At 43.1% G+C, this 23,229-nt stretch overlaps 2 protein-coding genes across 4 annotated transcripts in view; one reads left to right on the top strand and one right to left on the bottom strand.

The window, feature by feature from the left end:
• LOC122733436 (PPP2R1A-PPP2R2A-interacting phosphatase regulator 1-like) overlaps positions 1-23,229 on the top strand; it is a 102,100-nt gene that overhangs the window by 53,204 nt on the left and 25,667 nt on the right. Inside the window, exon 11 of one of the 2 annotated variants that reach the window (XM_043973838.1) lies at positions 7,804-7,839. The exons of the other annotated variant lie outside the window; for it this stretch is intronic. Coding sequence (XP_043829773.1) covers positions 7,804-7,824 — 21 coding nt within the window. The 3' untranslated portion in view covers positions 7,825-7,839. Of the gene's footprint in view, positions 1-7,803; positions 7,840-23,229 lie in introns of those variants that run through there. 2 annotated transcript variants of the gene reach the window in all.
• MOSPD1 (motile sperm domain containing 1) overlaps positions 16,566-23,229 on the bottom strand; it is a 35,899-nt gene continuing 29,235 nt past the window's right edge. For both annotated transcript variants that reach the window (XM_043973841.1, XM_043973840.1), the window contains one exon: positions 16,566-18,236. In XM_043973841.1, coding sequence (XP_043829776.1) covers positions 18,205-18,236 — 32 coding nt within the window. In that variant the 3' untranslated portion in view covers positions 16,566-18,204. The remainder of the gene's footprint in view (positions 18,237-23,229) is intronic.

Raw genomic sequence — 23,229 nt, forward strand, 5'->3', positions numbered from 1 at the left:
AATTCCCATGTTGGTTAGGTCAAAAAAATGTGTCTCATTCTGCATCATGTCTCTGTCAGGAGGGGGGGGGTTCAAATTCTTCATTATTGATCCTCTGGAATCATTGATAATCATTGCATTGATCAGAGTTCTTAAGTCCTTCAAAAATTTTTTTTCTTATCTTGATGTTATAAATTGTTATAAATTATAAATTGCTCTCCTGGCTCTGCTCACTTTATTTGGCATCTATCTGTGCAAGTCTCCCCAAGTTTCTCTGAAATCACAAAAGTATTCCATTACATTCACATACCATAATTTGTTCAGACATTCCTCAGTCAACAGTCATCCCAGTAGTTTCCACAAAATAACAGCTTTAAATATTCTTACACGTATAGGACCTCTTTCTTTGATGTTTTTGGGTACATAGGTCTCATAGTAAAATCGCTGGGCCAGAAAGGATGCACGTGGCTGGTAACTTTGGAGCCATAGTTCCAAATTGCCTTCCAGAATGGTTGGACTAATTCATAACTCCCCAACAGTGCACAAATGTGTCTTTCTCCACCAAACCCTCCAACATTTGTTGTTTTCTTTTTTTTTTTTGTCAAACTTTGCCAAACTCATGGTTGTGAGATAAAACTTCAGAGCTGCTTTAATGTGCATTTCTCTAAGTATTAGTCATTTGGAGCATTTTTCCCTTATAGGGCTAGCTTGAATTTCTTCCTTGAGAACTGTCATCTCCTTCTACCCTTTGTCAATTGAAGAATGGATCTTATTCTTATAAATTCTAATCAGTTTCATATATATATATATATATATACACACACACACACACACATATATATATATACTCGAAATGATACTTTTTTCAGAGAAACTTGCTGCAAAGCTTTCTTTCCCACCCCTCACCCCCTGCCCAGAGTTAACTGTTTCCCTTCTATCTTAGCTGCATTGGATTTATTTGTAGAAAAACTTTTTTTTTAAACTCTAAGTAGTCAAAAATGTCCATTTTACCTTCTCTAATCCTCTCTATCCCTTGTTTAGTCATGAACTTTTCTTCTATTCATAGTTCTGAAAGGTAATTTCTCCCTTATTCTTCTAATTGGCTTATGATGTAATCTTTTCTATCTAGGTCATTATCCATTTAGAGCTTATTGTGGTCTATGGTGTGAGGTCTAAATGGAATTTCTGCCAGACTGCTGTCCAGTTTTCCCAGCAGTTTTTGTCACATAGTAAATCCTTATCCCAGTAGCTGGGCTATTTAGGTTCATCAAACACTAGGCTGCCAGGTTTGTTTGCTTAAGTATTTTGTGTACCTAATCTTTTCCACTGATTGACCTCTCTTTTTTAACCAGGACCAAATTGTTTTGATAATTGCTGCCTTGTAGTATAGTTTGAGATCTGGCACTGCTAGGCCCATTGCCCCCCCTCCCCCCCTTTTCATTATTTCCTTTTGTATTCTTGACCTTTCATTCCTACAAACTAATTTAGGTAGATTTGTCATTTTTCTTATATAGGTTGGGTCTATTCATGAACAATGGATATTCCCCCCCAATTAGGTAAAGTGGTTATTTTATAGTTCTATTCACATAGGTCCTGTGTGTGTCATGACAGTATTTTATACATTCTGTAGTTATTTTAAAAAGAATTTCTCTTTGTTTCTCTTCCTGCTGGGTTTTTGTAATTGTGATATACAGAAAGGCTGATGATTTGTGTGAATTTATTTTATATCCTGCAATTTTGCAGAAGTTTTTGTTTTGATTAACTTTTTAATTGACTCTCGGTGGTTCTCTAAGTACACCATTATATCTTATGCAAATAGAATGATTAGAATGTCCATAGCCTTTGAAACAGAAACTCCATCACTAGGTAGATAACCCATGGAAGCCATCAATAACAAGAGTCCCTCAGTACACTAAAAGATTTATAGCAGGACACCATCATGTCATCTGTGCCAGACTTCCTATGGTTCCTTGATATTTGAACTCTTTCTTTCAGGATATTTGTCATTTGTTAGATTTTTTTTTTCCTTTAACCTGGAAGCTGTTATGGATGTTCCTGGGAATTTTCATTTGGGGGTTTCTGTCAGGAGGTGATGGGTGGATTCTTTCTATTTCCATTTTATCCTCTTGTTCTATCTAATATATCTGGATACTCTTCTTCCACAATTTCTTGAAATAAGATATACAGGCCCTTTTTCAGTCATGGCTTTCAAGTAGTAGAATGATTCTTGTATTAGCTCTGCTGAATCTATTTTCTAAGTCAGTTGTTTTTTTATATGATATATCTTTTATGTTCAGCTCTTTTTTTCAACTTTTTAGCTTTGTTTTAATATTTATCATTTTCTCATGGAGTCATCAACTTCTCTTTGGACCATTTTAATTTTCAGGGAGTCTGTAACTTGGTAACTCTCATTTCTTTCAGAATTCTTTCCTTCAGTCTTCCCATTTCATTTATATCATTTTAAAATGTCTTTGTAAACCCTTACACTATTTCTTTTGGGAATTCTAATTGATCTTGTGGCCAGACTGTGTTTTTCTTTGAGGCTTTGCTTATAGGTGTTTTGAGTTCTTCTTATATGGGTTGGTTTCTTGGGAATCTCAGACAGCATAGTAGTTCTTTTATCATTTTTCTAGTTTTGTTTACCCGTTCTTCCAGCCTTACTGTCTGGATAGGGACTTTGTGTTAAGGCTGGTCAATAAATAATTCTGCCTGGACATTAGGGGCCCTTCTTATCTGATGTCCTGCTTCTGGGGTCAGCTAGAGAGCACAATAGCCCTTTTCCATTCACTCCCAGAGGACCAGCTCCCATATCCCCTCTCCTAGAGGAACAATACTTCAGCCCTCTTCCACTCTCAAGCAACTTGCTCTAAGATACTAGCCCATTCCTGTTTCATAGTTCCTGTCCTGCCCACTTACCTACGGATCAAATTTGTGGTTTTCTATTTTTTTTTTTTTTAGTGAGGTAATTGGGGTTAAGTGACTTGCCCAGGGTCACACAGCTAGTAAGTGTTAAGTGTCTGAGGCCAGATTTGAACTCAGGTACTCCTGACTCCAGGGCCAGTGCTCTATCCACTGCGCCACCTAGCTGCCTCCAGATCAAATTTGTGATCTTTTGCTGGGACAATAATCCATTGCTGCTGCTTCTTTGATTTCTGATTCTTATTCTATCTGGTACTTGTCTGAGAGCTTCCATGGAGTAGCTGTCTGAAGAGCTGGGCTGCAGTGATACCTCTTTTTCCACCATCTTGGCTGACCCTTGACTGTATTACACTATTGAAGTTCTGAATTCATCTAAACATTCTGGAATTTGCTATGAGAATGACCAAAATGTCCGTCCCCCTTGATTCTAATGATAATGTAGTATCCTTTCTGTGGTTACTCCTCCAACTAGGCACTCACGTTCAGAGGTTGGGGTCCTGAGAGAGTGGATGACTACCTAGTACTGTAACTCCTGAGCCCTTACTGGCAAGTTCCCTATTATTAATCAGTCAGCCAGTCTATTTGCTTTTTTTTTTTTTTTTTTGGTGAGACAATTGGGGTTAAGTGACTTGCCCAGGGTCACACAGCTAGTAAGTGTCATGTGTCTGAGGCCGGATTTGAACTCAGATCCTCCTGAATCCAGGGCTGGTGCTCTATCTACTGCACCACCTAGCTGCCCCAGTCTATTTGCTTTTAGAAAAGGGATTTAGTAAAAAAGTATAGAAAGAACAATTAGTATAAAACATACTCCCCAAACCAGTGACATACTCTGCCATTGCACACACAAGGTCTCTAGGGGCAGTAAGCTCAAACTTACAGTACAGTGATAGTGAGGAACATGTGGAGAGAATGCGTGGCAAAGAGCTACCACCCAAATCCTAGTCCTGCAAGTAGTTTTCTACCTTCATGAAGTCCCCATGAAATTTATTGCAAGGTATAGCATCAGTGATGGATGAATTGCTTGGATATTCCTCTTGGCTGGCTCCTTTAGGGGCATGGCATCTCCACTAAACAGGTCCATGCACTGCTGGACTGAGTCTATCTGCTGCTGGTACTATTTCCTCCTTTTTTGCTCAGGTGCCAGAGAAGGGTAAGATGCCAGCTATCAACAGGCTGCTTCTTGGGTGACTCAGTGGGTTTGGTTGCTGGCCTTTCATCTCTCCAATCCTTACAGTGCCCACTAGGTAGCTGCTAGAGACATGCCCATGTCAAGGTTGCTACTCAGTCACCTCTAAATACCTGGGCTCATTCACCTAACACCAGGAAAGAATAACCACAAAAGAAAGCACAGAATTATGTGCTTATGGAGCCATGGAGCAGCTGAGTAGGGAAAGATGCTTAGCTCTCTGTCCTCCATCTAGCAGTTCAGAGCAGTCCTCCTCACTCAATGCTAACAAAGGAAAGAAACAATTGGAAAATGGATGGGGCAGACCTTTTCTATGAATACTTAGCAACTCCTGAATGATTAATCTCTTAGATTTTTCATCATCACCCAGTACCAACTCCAGAGTCATTGTGCTCAGAAATGGTGGGATTGGAAACAGGTAGCAGATATTAGTGAATGTTCTATGTACTGAAATAGGGCACATGCTTCAAGTATTGGGTTTCTCATTGGCCAGTCTCCTCATTATAATAAAGGTCCCACATACCCCAAAATATTCACATCAGCACTTATTTATAGTTGCAAAGAGCTGGAAACAAATTAGGCATCTATCCCTTGGGGAATGGCTAAACAAGTTGTGTTACTGTGCTATCAGAAATGATGAATGTGATGAATAGCGAGAACCTTGGGAAGACTGATATGAATTGATACAAAGTGAAATAAGCAGAACCAGGAGAACAATATCTGTGATGACTACAGTGATGTAAATACAAAGAACAAGAAGCAAAAAACAAATTGAAATTGAGTGCTGTGAAATTATAATGACCAAGCTTGGCCTCAAAGAAGGCATCTCATTTAGAAGCAGTGTGGTACAGTGGAAAAATACCTTCTCTTCAATCTCCCAGCTTATATAGTCTTAATATCACCTTGCATTTGGATAACTTTCTTACAGTTTTCACTACACTTTCATGGACATTATTTCATCTGATATTTATAAACAACAAAGAGATCTGCTATCTTTCCAGGCCACGTATCTGCTATCTGCGTGTCATACTTAATGGTTTCTCTCCACTCAGGGTGATGATCTCTGTGTGACTTTGCTCAAGTCACTTATCCAAGCTTTGGTTTCCTCAGCTATAAAAATGAGGGGGTTGGACTCTAGATGACCATAAAGGCAGGGGTGTGCTGCGGCTAGCTCAAAGAGGCTTGTAGAACTAATTGCTAAATTTTCATCGTGAGTATTTACACCTTGGAAATCACAAGTGCTACAAACCAGGGCCTTGATTTCTTGTTTACATCGTCTGGACTTAAGAAAGTGATGGAGAAAATGCTAATAATGTAAATTAAACCTAAAAGTGTAGCATGCATACATTTGAACTGGTCATTGAACATTTACTAGCACCAAGGCATAAAGGTCCCTTCCAGATCCCAAATCTCAGATCCTATAATACCGTGATAGTGAGAATATTGGTGAAAACCATAAAAGCGGCTTCCCTGCTGTCTTGTGGTAGCCATGGCTTCAATCTCATTGTAGAAACAGGGAATTTTATACAATTCTTAGTTTCAAAATTTGGAAGGGGTCAATATTAACCCTACTGACTTTTCCCAGGTGTTCTGGATACCCTGTGGTGCATTGTATGGCTTTCAGAGCTAAACAACAATTTTGTCTGGTTCCTGCTAAAGGCTTAACTAATCCTCAAGACACCCCAAATCACCTGAAGCTTAATGAGATGCCCAGGAGCTTATCAGAGAGAAAAGGATGTCTAATAAGCTCAGCCCAGGATTAGAAATTAGAAGTTCCTGAGACCTAATGAGTTGTTGATAAACTAGGGACTCTGGCATTAATGCCTTAGATTGCTTTTCTTGTGTTTTTTTTTTCCCTTTAAATAATGATCGGAAAACCAAAGAAAAGCCCTAATTAACTTGGATAGCTGTGGAGGTGATTAGGGAGCTAAAGTGCACTTTCTATTGAGACTGGAGAGACTTTAGCTTCATCTCTTGTTGTACTGCTACATCCAGTCTAGACCTACACAATGCTAAATTAGCTAGCTTTTAAAGTTAACAAAGCCCTTCAAGGCCTCCCTGGGATATTATGGAGTGAATGTAGCATCCCCTCTTTACAGACAAGGACAGTGGCCTCGTTGTTCTGACTTAAGCCAACAGAAGCAAATGGTTGCACTAATTTTTAATGGAGATGGGTATATTTAGGAGAGTGGAAAGCACACCATACTTGGAGTTGGGAGCCCTGGGTTGGATTCTCGGCTCCCAGATTTGCTAAGTTTGGGACTGGGGTCCCAAAAGGCCCTTCACTTTCTTGAGTCTCTGTTTTCTAATTTGTAGAAATGTGATGATTCTTGCAAGAGGCAGCATGGGATGGATGACTTGAAAGACAGCAGGCTGACTTTAGGGTCAGGAAAATCTGGGTTCAAGCCTTGCCTGATATATTTTGCTTATGTGGCTCTGGCTAAGTCACTTAACCTCTGCAACAAAAGTGTACCGGGGGGAAGCTAGATGGCGCAGTGGATAGAGCACCGGCCCTGGAGTCAGGAGGACCTGAGTTCAAATCTGGCCTCAGACACTTAACACTTACTAGCTGTGTGACCCTGGGCAAGTCACTTAACCCCAATTGCCTCACTAAAAAAAAAAAAAAAAGTGTACCAGGCAACTTTCCGAGATGAGAAGTAGCAGAGAGGTGATGATCGGCAGCAGAACAGGATTTCCTCCCTGGGAGTTCCTTATCCCAGTGAAATATATGTGGTCTTCCTCTTCCCTAAAACCAGCAACTCCCCCGCCCAAATCCTTTGCATTACCTGCCTTGCAGGTTGAGAAATAGGTGTATCTATCAACCAGTCATTGTCTTTGTCTAGACCTATGATTTTATCTATGTAAGGAAGTCCAAGTATGGAAACCCCCTCCCCCAATGCTGTTACTGCTGTTACACAGCTGTCTATGACTGTTGCCAGTAGCACTGAGAATTGAAGTGACTTGCCATGGTCATACAGCCAATAAGTATCTTCCTCACCCCAAGGCTTGCCCTCTATCTGATTCTGGGAGCTTGGGGACCTTTCTTCTCTAGCCTGGATGGTAGTCAGCACCTTGAGAAGAAGGGGAAGCCAGGATGAGTAGCAAATGAAAGAAAAACTGCCTGACACCCAGAGTTCTCCCACAGTAGACTGAGCTGCCTTGAGGAGGCCTTGAGTATCCTTTACTTAGAGGTCTTTAATCAAAAGCTGAGGCCCATTTGGGTTGTTATAGGACAGGCTTTTAGACAGGTATGCTTTAGACTAGAGGACCCCTCAGGTGCCTTGCCTCTCTGAGGTTCTGGGATTCTAGAACTCTTTACACATCTCTTCCAATACCTGTCCAGATGGAATGACTCTGGCTCTAGCCAGAGATGGCTCCAGTTTGGGTTTTCCAGCGCCACCAGGAGGAGGCACAAACTAAACATTCCTCTGTGTCTCTTGCTTTTGTCGTTCAGTCTTTTCCATCCTGTCTGACTCTTCATGAGCCCATTTGGGGTTTTCTTAGCAAAGATAGTGGAGTGGTTTGCCATTTCCTTCTGCAGCTCATTTGACAGATGAGGAAATGGAGGCAAATGGGGTGAAGTGGCTTGGCCAGGGTCACACAGCTAATAAGCGTCTGAGGTCCGATTTGAACTCAGGAAGAGGAGCCTTCCTGACTCCAGGCCCAGCACTCTGCCCATTGTGCCACCAACTATCTTGTATGTACTTCTTTATATTTAGATGGTGGTGTCTTCTCCATGAGACCGTGAGCTCCCTGAAGGTGACAAGAACTGGTTTTGCTTTTTTTGTATCCCGAGGGCTTAGCCCAGTGCCTGGAACCCAGTAAGCACTTAAATCCTTGTTAGCTGATTGATTTTAGGATTGAATTACAGGCTGAGCCAAACAAACTTAGCCTATCTATCTATACCGTGCTAGCACAACTTAGTGAAAAGTTTGAAATTCTGTTAATGCCAGAAATTACTTTCCTTATGGGAGACCAAACACCATTCCTGTATTTTTTTGTTACCTTAAAGGCTTTGCACGTGTTCCTGCAGAACATTTATTTAGAACCACATACTTTGAGCTAGCATTGGTTACATAGTTAAGGGATAGATCAAAATGTTCCAGTCCCTGTCAGTAGGATTGTTGATAACTTAGGATCATAAGCTCATTCATTGTTGCCTTCACTTACATCTGTATCTAGATATGTCTTGAAGCCAATTTTTTCTTTGCTGCTGACTCCTGTAGTTGGCATTGATTATTCATGTGAAAATAATGATGTGCAAATAATTTCGGCTTTGTCGATTTTTAATATTTATCAACTGAGCTCAAAAGAGATCAGCATAACAGGGACAGTTGGGCTTTTTGCCAGCCAGCCAGCCCATCTTCACCCCAGGATCCAGCAAATACTTTTTTTTTTTTTAACATGTATGCAAATAAATAAATCCAAGTTCTTTGCCATCTGGGTAACTTTTGTGTTTGTCGAAACAGTTACCGGTGCTGGAGCTGGAAGAAGCCTTAGAATATAGGATGTCAGAGCTGAAAGGGACTTTAGAACTCAGAATATCAGAAATTACTGGGATCTTAGAGATGATCTTGTTTAATTCCTCATTTCACAAATGAGAACATTCAGGTTCAGTGAGTTTTCGAGTGAAACCAGAACCCAGACCTTGGGCCTCCCAGTCAGGCTTCATTCACATGCACTGCCTTTTGTTTGGTTGGTTTTTTTCGGGGCAATTGGGATTAAGTGACTTGCCCAGGGTCACACAGCTAGTAAGTGTTAAGTGTCTGAGGCCAGATTTGAACTCAGGTACTCCTGAATCCAGGGCCATTGCTCTATCCACTGCGCCACCTAGCTGCCCCTGTGCCACCTAGCTGCCCCTACATTCACTGCCTTTTACTGAATCAAACCCTCCCCATCCCATTTTTGGGCCCCTTCCCCCTCCCACTCCATTGGATCACATCTGGAACCCACACTCTTTTTGTGCTGGTGCCTTCTTCAAATAGATGTTTCACAAAGCATTCTCCTGCCATTCCAAAAGGAGCCACTTGAGTAGTGAGCTGGGTGAAGCACCATGACCTACCCTGAAATGGCTTAACAACAGGAAAGGTTTGATTGACCAAAGTTTACAACATGAGACAGTGGAGTAAAGAAGGCACACGACTAAGAGTCAGAAACCATAGACTGCTAAAGTTGGAGGAGTTCTCAGATATGTATTCTTTTGGGGGGGGGGGCAGGGCAATGAGGGTTAAGTGACTTGCCTAGGGTCACACAGTTAGTAAATGTCAAGTATCTGAGGCCAGATTTGAACTCAAGTCCTCCTGAATCCAGGGCTGGTGCTTTATCCACTGGGCCACCTAGCTACCCCTAGACATGTATTCCAATTCCTCCCCCCCCGCCCATTTTACAGATGAAGAAATGAATGGTTCTTTGAAAGTAGGGGCCCCAGGGGCAGCTAGGTAGCACCATGAATAGAGCACTGGCCCTGGATTCAGGAGGACCTGAGTTCAAATCTAGCCTCAGAAACTTGACACTTCCTAGCTTTGTGACCCTGGGCAAGTCACTTAACTCTCATTGCCCCACCCAAAAAAAAAAAAAGAAAGTAGGGACCTCAGTGGCAATCTAATCCAACACCTGCCTGAAAGGAATTCCCTCTGTAATAGATGTAACAAGCGCTTATCCAGCCAGCATCCCCAAGGAGAGGAAATCTGCCGCCTCCCCAGGCAGCCCGTTCCACGGTGGAACACCTCTTTCACCCTTGTCTTTTCTGTATAGTCAGTTCTCTTAAGAACTTGGGAATTGATTGTGAGACATGGGAGATACTGACCCAGGACCACCCAACATGGAGTGCCTACAGCAGAGAAGGTGCCATGCTCTGTGAGCAAAGCAGAATTGCACTAGCTCAAAAGAAACACGAGATGTGCAAATTTAGGGAATCCACCCTAAATATTCACATGGATTCTTTGTGCCCAACCTGCAGTAGAGCCTGCCCATCTTGGATTGGTCTGATCAGCCTCTGTTGGACACACCCTACCTTGACTCCAATACAGTGATGTCATTTTGGTCCTCTTGGAGAAGAAAGGACAACAATCACCCAAACAACAGTCAGTCCCATAAGGCCCATAAGTCAGATTGGGCTTCTGGATGGCTCTGTCACTGGGCTTTGTGACTTTGTACAAGTCCTTTCCCTTTCTCTGAGGCCTCAGTTTCTGCTACAAAAGGAGATTGGACCTGTTGATCTCAGAGGCCACTTTCATCTCTGATATCCTATTTGGGTTAGCCTCCTGACTTCCTGGCCAGGTGGTCTCGGGGAATAGCTTCCTTCTCTGGCCTTCAGGCTCCTCCACCATGAAACCGGAGGTTGGGCTTGATGGTCCATTCCAGCTCCCAAGTTCTATCTTGATTTGTCTCCCAGCGACAGAGGCCAAATGCAATTAGAAGAAAACTAAAGGGATGGGTCATCTTAATTTTGTTTCCCTTTCCTTTCCCTGCTCTCTGTAGTCCCATAAATCTTACTCAAAATGCATTTGATAAGCTCCTTAAGGGCAGAGGTGATTTCATTTCTGTCTGGCACATTGGGCCAGGGTGATGGGGGTGGGGGTGGCAAGTCAAGGACTAGGATTTCATCTGTGTGGAGACCTTCTAGTGTGGAAACTCCCTTCACCTGTGCACATAGGCTGCTCCTGTAACCTTCCCTGGAGGCACTGAGAGGTTGTGACTTGCCCGTGATCATCCTAGTGTTGCACACAGTAGGCCCTGAATGAAATTCATCATTTTGCTCCTGGCCCACTAAGGGGTCTTTGATCAAATGAGATCTCCTTAAGAAGCACCTAGTACATACAGTACCTGGTGCATAGTAGGTGCTATATAAATGTTTATTCTCTCTCCCACACACACCTTCAGAAAGACTCCTACTTCTGCCCCTTGCTGGATCCGCTCCTTAGGCTCTTTGGCACTTCCTCCTGGAAAGCAGTGTCCTACTGTGGCATGTTGTTTATTGCTCCCAGCTTATAGGTGTTACAAATATTTTCCTAATGAAATCATCTGCCACTGGAGTCTGTTCCTGGCCATTCATCTGATCCTCTAAAAGCCGGGCTTTGCCTTTCAAATCAACTTGAAATGGATGTTTCACCAGATTGCTTCCTCCCCTTTTCAATATCAGGGCTTCATTAGCTGCTTGAAGCCTCTGCTTCTTTTGTAAATGGCTCAGGAAACAAAGACAGAAAGAGGGGGCACTGGCTCACTTGGACCCAGAATAGGCCACTGAGGCATCAGTTCCCTCATCCGTAAGATGGAGGGCGCTGGCGGCTAGATGACTGAAGGGCTCCCTCCAGCTCTGCCTTTCTGGGTGGGAGGTATGCATTTGCACAGAGCTGCCTCCCGGCCTGGAACCCCCTCCCTCCACCTCTCCACCTGTTCAATCCTTCTCTTCCTTCCAGGCTGGCTCAGGCGCCAGCTGCCCCATGAGCCCCTGCTTTTCTGACCCCCCTCCCCCCCTCCCCCCAAGCTGAAAGTGATCTCTCCCTCCTCAGATTTTCTTCTAGCAGTTTGTCTGGATACACTGGACCTCCTATAACACTTATTTCTGTCCATGTCCTTCCCTTCCCCTCCCCCCTTCCCCCTTAGCTGTCAGCTCCTTCAGTGCAGAAATCATGCTGTTGTTTGTTCTGCTTTCCATCTTCAGGGTCTAGGAGGGCACCCTGCAGAGACAGCACAGGCTAATGAGACAGGCATCGGAGGAGCCGGGATGGAAGCCTAGCTCCATTCCTGACCTCTGTGACACTGGACAAATCAGTTCACTTCTCTGGGACTCAGTTTCCTCATCTGTCAAATGAAGGACTTGGACTGGATGACCTCAGAGGTCTCTTCTAGCTCTAAAGAATTTCCACACACAAGAAATCACAGGTCCAGCCCCACCCCCACCCTGGAGGATCTTCTGTGTAAGAAACTCCCCTTGTGAAAATGCTTTCCAATAAGGCAGCTAGGTGGCGCAGTGGATTAAGCACTGTCCCTGGATTTAGGAGGACCCTAGGCAAGTCACTTAACCCTCATTGCCCTGCAAAAAAAAAAAAAAAAAAAAAAAAAAAAAAAAATGCTTTCCAGGAGCGCGGAGCCAAGATGGCAGAGGAAAGGCAGTGAAAATGCTTTCCACCAGTAGAGATCAGCAGCTTTTCTGGAGCTCAGAGTTAAAGAGCCCCCATGGGGCAATAAGAGGTTTAGCTATCTGCCCCTTCACACAGCTAGTCCTGATGGGAAATAGGACTTGAACCCAGATCCTGACTCCAAGGCCAGCCCCCTATTCACTCACTACGCCATCCTGCCTCTCTGTGATGGTACTTAGTATTTGTTGAATAAATGCCTGTGGGATGAATTGTACATTACTGTCCTCGAGCTCTACATTCCGTCAGATGATGTTTCTAGATATGACATTCCATTTCCCTCCTCCATATCTTTGTACAGTCAGTACTTCATGCCTAGGATGCAGTCTCTTCTCCTCCAGCTTCCTTCAAAATTCAACTTGAGTGCTCAAGGGCCATTTCCCACACATCAGCCTCAACCTCCCCTCCCAGAAATTACTTTGTATTTAATATGTATGTAGTCTGTATTTACCAAAGTAAGACTTACTTCTCAGGGCTCAGGTTCTCTCCCTGCTGTTCTTTCATGTTCACTCCCAGAAGGTCATTTGTTTGAGGGTGAGGACTTTGGGTTTGGTATTTAATAACAATAATAGCTGCCATTTAGATAATGTTTTAAGATTTGCAAAAATTTTTAATTATCTCATTTGATCCTCACAACAACCCTGGGAGGCAGGTGCTATTATCACCCTTTTTTTGCAAGGCAATGAGGGTTAAGTGACTTGCCCAGTGTCACACAGCTAGTAAGCCCCCCTCCTTTTTAATGGTATTTTATTTTTCTAATTACATGTAAAGACAATTTTTAATATTCATTTTTAATAAGATTTTGAGTTCCAAATTTTTCTCCCTCCTTCCTAAGACAGTAAGCAATTTGATATAGATTATATATGTGCAGTCATATCATCTCCTTTTAAAAGAGGAGGAAACTGAGACAAACAGAAGTGAAGTGACTTGCCCCAGGGGTAGTAAGTACCTGAAGCTGGATTTGAACCCAGGTCCTCTGGACTGAGGCCCCACCTAGCTGCCACTGTTTGTGTTTCTAACACCTAGCACAGTGCTTGGCACAGAGTAGACACCTGATAAGTACTAGTTGAATTAATTAATGTTGAAATCCAAATAGGTATCTCTTGGCACCTGCTGTACACTTTGCATCTCACCTTTCATTTTAAAAAATCCTCATTGTAGAGCCCACCGTTCCCAGAATCTTTCTGAGAAATCCCAAGTCGCAAAACACTTCGCCCTTTTGAAACTGGGACAGACGCAAGCAGAAGCACTTTGAAATGTCAGATCCACCTGCAGGGACAGCTAATTACAAGTATTAGCAGACCGACTTCTTGCTGCGGGCTTCCTGTTTGCCAGCTGCTTTCAGAATGAATCATTTCTCCCTGGTGACAACTGCTTCTCTCCCTCTTTCCTGATTAGATTTTCGATTACCTGCTGCCTCTAAGATGGTTTTGTTCTTTTCCCACTGACAATGTGTATTTGAGCTATTATTGCTATACCGCTTGAAAGAAAAGTTGTCTACATTTGGAATAAGAAAAACAATGTATCTCGCCCCTAAACCAACCTCACAACTCACCGGAAAATGATATAAAATAGTTAGCCAATAAACATTTATGGGGTGCTTACTATGTGCCAGGCACTGTGCTAAGTGCTAGGGATGCAAAGAAAGGCAAAAGACAGTCCCTGCCCACAAGGAGCTTACAGTAGAATGAGAAGATAACATGCAAATGACCATGTACAAACAAGCCATAGAAAGGATAAAATTGGAAATAATCATGGGGGGGGGCGGAGAACTAGTATTAAGGGGGATTGGGGAAGGCTTCCTGTAGAAGGTGGAATTTTAGTTGGGACTTGAAGGAAGCCAGGGAAGTCAGAAGGCAAGGCTGAGGAGAAAGTGAGTCCAGGAATGGGGGACTGCCAGAGAAAATGGCCAAAGTTGGTCAGTGGAGTACAGGAAACAGCAAGGACACCAGTGTCACTGGATCCAAGGCTGGGTCTTAGTCCCCTACTCGGTAAAATGATGGAGTTGGATTAGATAAATTTTAAGATCCCCTCCAGTTTGAAATCTATGAAAACCAGTATCTGTCCTTTGTTTTGTAGATATGGCCACTTAAAGTCATTTATGAGGTAGGTAGCCAGAGATCAGGAAACTCAGAAGTCTAAAGGGAAATTACTTAACCAGAGTCACATGGCTAGTGTCAGAGGCAGGACTTAAACTGAGGCCTCTCTTGATTTTTCTCCTTTGAAAATCAAAAGCTGGGGGGCAGCTAGGTGGCGCAATGGATAAAGCACTGGCCTTGGATTCAGGAGGACCTGAGTTCAAATCCAGCCTCAGACACTTGACACTTAACTAGCTGTGTGACCCTGGGCAAGTCACTTAACCCTCATTGTCCTGCAAAAAAAAAAAATCAAAAGCTGAGAGGTTTTACACAATTTCAGAATGATAGCAGACAGCTTCTTTTCTAGTACTCCAAAGACCCCTTCCTCCTGCCTCAAGCCAGACTGTACTTCTCAGATCCCCTCCCTCAAAGGTTCCCTGCTCACCTCAGCTTCTACTCAAGATCAAGAATGCCCTTTCTTTCCTTTGAAAAAAGTTTCACTGGTTCTTTTGTTCTTTAGTCATTTCCAGGTCTCCCACCACTGCCCAATCCTCCCTTCCTCAGGCTTAATTAAAAAACAAACAAACAAACAAATAAAAAACCTAGGAAACTAAATAGTTAAGTGAAGCCAATCAACACATCCACCCTCTCTGGCAGCACACCCTACATTCCATACCTGTTTGTTGTTCAGTCATTTCAGTCATGTCTGATTCTGTAACCCCATTAGAGGTTTTCTTGGCAAAGAAACTGGAGTGGTTTGCCATTTCCTTCTCCAGCTCATCGTGAAGACTCATCTTCCTGAGTTCAAATCAGACCTCAGACACTTACTAGCTGTGTGACCCTGGGCAAGTAATTTGCTCTGTTTGCCTGTTTCCTCATCTGTCAGATGAGCTGGAGAATGAAATGGCAAACCACTCCAGAATCTTTGCTAAGAAAACCCGAAATAGGGTCACAAAGAGTCAGACATGACTGAACAACAAAGCCTCTTTCAAGACTCAGTTCATATCCATCCCACCTTCTGCAAGAGGCCTTTCTTGATCCCCCACACTGCTAGTGCCTTCCCTCTAACATCCCGCCTTCTATAGGAAACCTTCCTTAACTTCTCTTAATTCTGGTACTTTCTCTCTTTTAATGATTTCCTATTCATCCCATATATAGTTTGCTTTGTGTATATTTGTTTGCATCCTCCCCCATTAAATTGTCAGCTCCTTGAAGGCAGGAACTGTCTTTTGCTTCTTTTTGTGTCCCCAGAGCTTAACACAATGCCAGGCACAGAGTAGGCACTTAATAAATGTTTGTTGATTGGTTGATTGATTTATCTTGTATGCACCTTGTTGTTTGCATGTTATTACACCCATTAGAATGTGAACCTCTTGAAGGTGGGCTTTTTTTGCCTTTCTTTGTTTCCCTAGCATTTACATAGTGCCTGGCACTTAAGAGTACAGGTTTCGTCTTGTCACTCCTCCTGCTCAAAAACCTTCCTTGGATCCCTTGTTGCCTCAAGGATAAAATATAAACTCCTCAGTCTGACATTTAAAGCCCTTCCCAATTTGGCTCCTTCCAAGCTTATTTTACATGATTCCCCTTCATGCACTTGTTACAGCCCAACTGGCTCACCTACAGCTGTCCCCCATGTCTGGACTCTACTTCCCTAGAATTTACCTCTTAGAATCTTTAGCTTCCTTCAAGGCTCAACTCAGTTGCCACCTCCTACAGAAAGCTTTTCCCAATCCCCGAGTTACTAGTGTTTTCTCTTTCATCAAATTATATTATCAGTAGTATAAGCTTCTTCAGAGCACTGACAGATTTTTCTTGTTATTAGTGTTTGTTGAATCAGTGGCTCTTTCTCCCTTTTCCTTATGTCTCCAAGAAGACTATAATCTTATTGAGGGCAGGGACATCTTCCGTCTTCTGCTTCTGGATACCCTGGGACACCTAGCACTTGCCTCAGTGTGGCACAGTGGAGAGAGTACTAGATTTAAAGTAAAAGACCTGGGTTACGACACTGGCCCCGTTCCTTGCTACTGTCCAGAACGCTGGGCAGGTTACTTTCCCTTGCTGAGACTCGGTTTCCTCTTCTGAAAAATGACTGATCCCTAAGGTCCCTTTATGCACATTGTTCTTAGGTAAGCTGCCCAGGCCAGTTCTAGCTTCTATACATACCTAACTGTTCCTGTTTTCCACATTTAACTTGGGAATAACTATTTAATAAGATCCATAAAACTTGGAGCCGCTCAAAATTAAAAGGACCATCGAAAACAAATGTTGAATTAAATGTAAAATTCAGATATGGTTTATTTTTGTCTTTAAATCATTTCTCTCCTCCATATGCCTTTTCACCCACATTTGAGTGGGGACTTGAGATGGGCAGAGAAATCAGAATCATTTCAAGATTCTTTACAAAGTTCAGAGCAGAAAATCAGAACTGACAGTTATATAACGCTTTGCGAATGCTTTACATCCATTATCGTATTTGATCCTCACAACAACCCTGTGAGGTAGGTATGATTATTATCCCCATTTTACAGATGAGGAAACTGAGGCTCAGAGAGGTTAAGTGACTTGCCCAGGGTCACAAAGCTAGGACACAGAAGAGGCTAGATACAAATTGCGATCTCCCTGACTCCAGGGCCAGCCCTTCAGCCACAACACCATGATTACATTCATGTGCTTTTTTTTCAGACATGACATGACCAGTGCTATGGACATGAACGCTATATCCTAGAAACTGGACCCCCAAGTGGGCCTATGGGCTTTTTCGAAGCCAAGTTCCATTACCTACAAAAATCACCATCAGCAATGTGTTTAGGCTTATGCTCACATATTCAATGAACATATCACTGTGACAAGGCATGCTCATGGTCTGTAAAAAGGCCTGGAAGACATCCTTTTCAAGAACAAAAAAATCCTACCAAATGTGCGTGCTCCAAATCTGGCAACTGGTTCCCGACTGTTAGAAAATACCTGACAGAAACGGCCCAGTTCCCACATGTAGGTTTAGGGAAAGTAATGGATCCCCAAACCAAACAAAGAGCCTGGCATCTGCTAAGCCCAGCTTAGGGACAAGGGCTAGCAAAAAAAACCAAATGCTTTTGTCATTATTCTGCTTATTAACAAAAAGCATTGGAAAGAGAGAGAGAGAAGCCAGAGGGTCAAGAGGCTGACCTAATACCTGGCCTCCTTTGAGGCCAAAGAGAGAGACCTCCCTGACAGCCATACCAATGACTGACTGTTTTGATAAAAGCCTTAGTGGCTTTCAAGTTTGCCGTCCAACTGGTTAGCTAGCTAACTCCCTAGGTGAGCCAGACGGTTTGGGTATTTGGTGAGACCCTGGGATGGCGTATTGTATTTCACACATAGTCTTAACTTAAATTCCACTTTCAGAACCACTAAGAGGGCAGAGGTTCTGGGCTGACCATGTATGCTTATAGCCAGAGAAGAAACACAAGTATTCTGTGGTTGTTTCCATTTCCATCAGCTTAGCTTTCTAACCCTCTAACCCTGAGGGCAAACAGGACCTTAACAATCAAAGTGAATTAGAGAAAGATAAGCAAATAACAAACATAGCTTTAATAAAAGTCATGTGTACAACAAGGTATTGATATAAAAAGACAATCTCTTCAAATCATTGCACAGGAGTCACTGGACAAAATGATCATCGGTCTCTGTAACATGATGAGCGCAATGTGCTGGCGTCCTGCAAATACAAGTTATACATCAATTTATACAGATACACCTCTATCTGAGATACAGATAGAGATATAGAGAAATTATACTTTTGTAATTATGTTCAATTAATGATAGGTTTTCTGTCACATATTAATGAACCAAATGAGAATCAAAGGTAGTCCACAGTCATGATGATGTGAAGGGAAACATTTCCAAAGTCAATTTTCTTCCTTGTTCATATTCTAAGTATAACCATTGTGATAAGACCTGAAAGACAAAAATTGAAGACCCCCATCTTAGAGAAATGGCATTTCACTGAAATTCCCCATTCAAAGAGAGATTGTTCAGACTTAAAATGACTAAAGCAGCCACACATAGGAAGAGGCACTCAACTAAGAAGTCAAAGTAAATTGAATTTAGCTGAAATCACATTTGTGTTACACAAAGAAATCCAATTTAAAACAAAGGGCAGCCACTGGGTGGGGTTAATTACATCAGGAAATGTTCCTCCAAAGTCTTGCTCCAGTACCTCCTCCTACCTCCGGAGCTCTTGAAAGGCTGTAGCAGCCAAGGACTAGCTCAAGCAAGCCCTGTGCCAAGCTGGACAAGCTTTGAGTACAGGTATGGATCACCAGGACTGGCTTGGCCAAGTGTGGAGAAACCCATCACCAAAGGTTGGGCACCGGACAATGAAGGTCTTGAGACATAGCAGGATGGGAAACCAGAGAGACAATGAATTAACTGGATTGAGGGATGTCTGGACACAGTGTTCTCACCAATAAACACATTTGCCCCTCCGTACTGGCACAACTGCTCTAACGATGGACGTGACGTAGGAAAGTAATGCCAGAGATGGCAGAAGACAGAACCTCATCATCGGCATATATGTAATCAGTGTCAGCGCTATGTAGTATGTATAGAGGTATATGTAGTAAAAGGTATAGGATATATGGAGGTAGAGGGTAGTCCTTGGCCTGGAGGGGCTTACTCTATTTGGGGTAACACGGCTCATGGGGCAGCTAGGTGGTACAGTGGCTAGAGCACTGGCCCTAAAGTTGGGAGGACCTAAGTTCAAATCTAACCTCAGATACTAACTGTGTAACCCTGGGCAAGTCACTTAATCCCAATTGCCTTAAACATGGGGGGGGGGGCATCTCCAGTCGTCCTGATACTATATCTTCCACTAGACCCAGATGGCTACAGAGGAGAGAGTGAGGCTGGTGACTTTGCATACCCCTCCCTCGCTTAGATCCAATTCATTGTAAGTCAAGACATCTGTCATAGTCCTCTTTGGGAACGAAGGACAAACAAGAACAGGGCACGTACAGAAACAAAGCACGAGGGTATTTGCCAACTGTACATGGGAAATACTATAGAAAGTGAGCATTCCCAGAAGGCACAGTGTGGGGAAAGCTTCAAGGGAGAAGGAAGACCTCTGCAAGCCCTTGAAAGGCACCAAGTGGGTCCGCGTGGACACCAGTGCAGCCGTCCCCAGTGTACTGCAGGGAAAGTAACCTAGTTTGGCCAGAGCAGAAGATTGATGGAAGGGGGTGGTTGGGAGTTGAAAGGTGAAGAGATAGATGAGGAGCCGGATTGGGGGAAACCTTGAAAACCAGTTTGAAGAGCTTGCAATGGGGCACTACTGAAGGTTTCTAACTGGGAAATGCTGTGTACACAGTAGTATATTAGGCCAGTTGATCTGAAAGCACTATGTGAGGTGGCAGAAACAAGGCAGGGAACCCAGTGAAGAGAATACTGCAATTTTCCAGCCATAGGGTTATCAGAAGGAACCCCAGAGGTCATCTAGTACAACTTTTCATTTTCCAATGAGGAAACTGAGGTCATGGGTAGAGTTAGAGGTAGGATTTGTGACTTCAGAGCAAATTATCTTTCCATTATACCATTCCTTGAGGTAATGAAGGGCTGAATTAGTGTGGGGAGGCATGAATGAAAAGGAATAGATTAAAAAGACAGTATGGTGTTATGTGAGCTGATGATGAGTGAGATGAGCAGAACCAGAAGAACATTATACACAGTATCATCAACATTGAGTGTTGACCTACTGTGATGCACTATATTCTTCTCACCAATGCAATGGTACAGAAGAGTTCCAGGGAACTCATGATAGAAGAGGATCTCCAAATCCAAGAAAAAAAAAAAAAAGAACTGTGGAGTATAGATGCTGATTGAACCATACTATTTCTTTTGTTTTGGGTGCTATTGTTTTTTTTTTTCTATTTTGAGGTTTGGCATCACTGCTCTGATTTTTTCTCTTATAACAGGATTAATGCAGAAATAGGATTAATGTTATTATGTGTATATATATGTGTGTGTATAGATATATATATATCTATATGTATATAAACATATAGATATAACCTATATCAGATTACCTGCTGTCTAGGGGAGGGGGGAGGGAGAAAAATCTGAAATTGTGAAGCTTGTATAAACAAAAGTTGAGAACTATCTTTACATGTAACAGAAAAAATAAAATACCTTGTATGTAAAAAAAAAAAAAGACAGTATGAAGAAATCAACAGGACTTGATGACTACTAATAGGTTATGGGGGGAAGGAAAGAAGAGTCAGGAATAATTCCAAGACTCTGAGTGAGAAAATAATGATACCACTGACAAAAAAGGGAGAGAGGGGAATAATCATAATAAAACAGCTCACACATATAGCACTTAAAGGTTTGCAAAGGGCTTTATATATGTTAACTCATTTGATCCATATAAGAACTCTGTGAGGTAGGTACTATTATTATCCCCAGTTTATATATGGAAAAATTGAAACACAGAGAGGTTAAATGACATGGCCAGGACCACACAGCTAGGAATTTATCTGAGAAAGGATTCAAATTCAGTTCTTTCTGATTCCAAGTCCCACATTCTATCCCCTGTGCCAAGTAGCTCAAAGGGAAGCTGACTTGGTACCAAAGACAAGGAATCAGGTTTGAAATATGTTGAATTTGAGGTGATGGCAGGATGTCCATGTTGGAGGTGTGGACCCCAAGTTGAGGAAGGGTCAGGATGAAGGTGTAATGTGGGGGGCCATCCTCATAGAGGTGACAGTTTCAGTGAGGACAAGAGGAGCTGGGAGGGAGGGGGAGGGAGAGAGAGAGAGAGAGAGAGAGAGAGAGAGAGAGAGAGAGAGAGAGAGAGAGAGAGAGAAAATACCAGCATACATACATAAACACAGAGTTAGGAAGTAGGAACAGAAAGTAAGGTTAGTGAGGCAAAGAAGGCATCACCAGAGAACTAGAAGAGAGGTCAAATTGGCACAGCATCATGGATGCAAAAGTGGGGAAATTTTCCCAAAAGGCCAAGGTAGTACACATTGTAGAATTGTGCAGAGGGAAAGACTACACAAAGGCCACATCAGTCGGCATTTAGGCCTGGGGAGCGGCCCTGGAGAGAGCACTTTTAGTCAAGTAGTAGAGAGAAAGCCCAATTTCAGGGCAGTCAGTAAGTGCTAAGGAAGTGGGGACAGCAAATGGAACTTTGTAGAAGGTTAACAGACAAAAGGAAGGAGAAGAGATGTGTAGCTCCAGGGTGGAAGGATGAAGGAATTGGTTTTTGGTTGGTTGGTTTTTTAAGAGAGGCATGTCCCAAGCATGTGTTTAGGAGAGGAGACATCGGATTGAAAATGGCTTTACAGGGGGCAGCTAGATGGCGCAGTGGATAGAGCACTGGCCCTGGATTCAGGAGTACCTGAGTTCAAATCCAGCCTCAGACACTTGACACTTACTAGCTGTGTGACCCTGGGCAAGTCACTTAACCCCCATTGCCCCACAAAAGAAAAGAAAAGAAAAGAAAAGAAAATGGCTGTACAGAGGGAATGATTAAAAGGCAATGTTCCAGAAGGGCCTAGAGGGGAAGAGATCAAGAGGACAAGAACATTTAGTTCCTGAAAGTAAGTGAACCATCCCGTAATCCAGAAGGAGCAGAGGTGGGTAAAGGGAAAGAACAATTCTGAGACATTGAGCAAGTCAGGATGATGAGTGAGGTCACATCAAATGGTCTCAACCCCACACCCCCCCACACCCCCATCCCCGCAAGGTAGGTGCTAGCATTATCATTCCTGTTTTACAGATGAGGAAACTGAGGCTGAGAGAGACTTGCCCAAAGTCCCACAGTTGGGAAGTTCTGCTGAGGCAGGATCTGCACTTCCCAGCTCCAAAGAGAGGCACTCTTGTCCACTGCAACACAGGGCCAATGGCTACTGGCCATCAGCTGCTTGACCTTCCACAGAACTGTTTCCGGAAAGTAGTGGGGACAAAGCCCAAGAGCCAGGGGTTGAGGAGTGAGGTTGATAGTGACATGGGTAGCAAGTATGGACTATTTTCCAGTAGTATGACATCAGTGAAGAAGAGATAGGACTAATGGCCTGAGGAAGGGGCCCAGTAAAAGAAGGTTGCATTGCAATGGCCTGCTAACTGGTCTTCCTGTCTCCAATTTTCCCCCATCTAATCCAGTAATTTTCCTGAAGCACAGCTCTATTGTGTCACCCTCTAGTCAATAACCTCCAGCTAACTCCGTGCTAACTTCCAGGATTATCAAATAAGTCCTCTGTTTGGCATTTAGAGCTCCTTGCACCCTGGCCCTGTCCTTCTTTTCCAGTCTTTTTCTACTTCACTCCCCCTCTACATGGTCTGTGAACTATCTACACAGACCTACTTGCAAACCACCCTCCAGTTCCCACCTCGGTACCTTTGCACTGGCTATCCCTCCTTCCTGGAATGCCCTTCCTCCTCACCTGCGAGTCTTAGAGTCTCCAGCTTCCTTCAAGACTCAGTGTAAATAAACCAAAAAGACAGAATGTGAACATCACCTTCTCCTAGAGACCTGTCCTGGTACCCTCATCTCCAACTCCTCCAAGGTCCTCTTCCATCTACTCTGTATGTTTCTTGTGTGTTTACATGTTGTCTCCCCCATTAAAATGTCAGAGGACAGGGACTGTTTTGCCCTTTCTTTGTATTCTTAAAACTTAGTGAGGTACCTGGCACATACCAAGAGCATACTAAGTGCTTGCTGAATGATTCGTTTTGGAGAGAATAGGGAAGGAGCCAGTAGCAGAGAGGGAGAGATTAAAATACACTGGAGACTGAAGCAAGGTCAAAGAGGATCCACTGGTCTGAAACCAGTCCTGTCCACACCAAGTAATGGAAGAAGATATTTTTGTTTTCTCAAGAGTTATGAGGAGCAGTCTCTTCAAATCTACCTCATCCATGCAGGACTGACAGCCCCCTAGCCTGAGTG

The sequence above is a fragment of the Dromiciops gliroides genome, chromosome X (genome assembly GCF_019393635.1).
Source record: "Dromiciops gliroides isolate mDroGli1 chromosome X, mDroGli1.pri, whole genome shotgun sequence".
Classification (NCBI taxonomy): domain Eukaryota; kingdom Metazoa; phylum Chordata; class Mammalia; order Microbiotheria; family Microbiotheriidae; genus Dromiciops; species Dromiciops gliroides.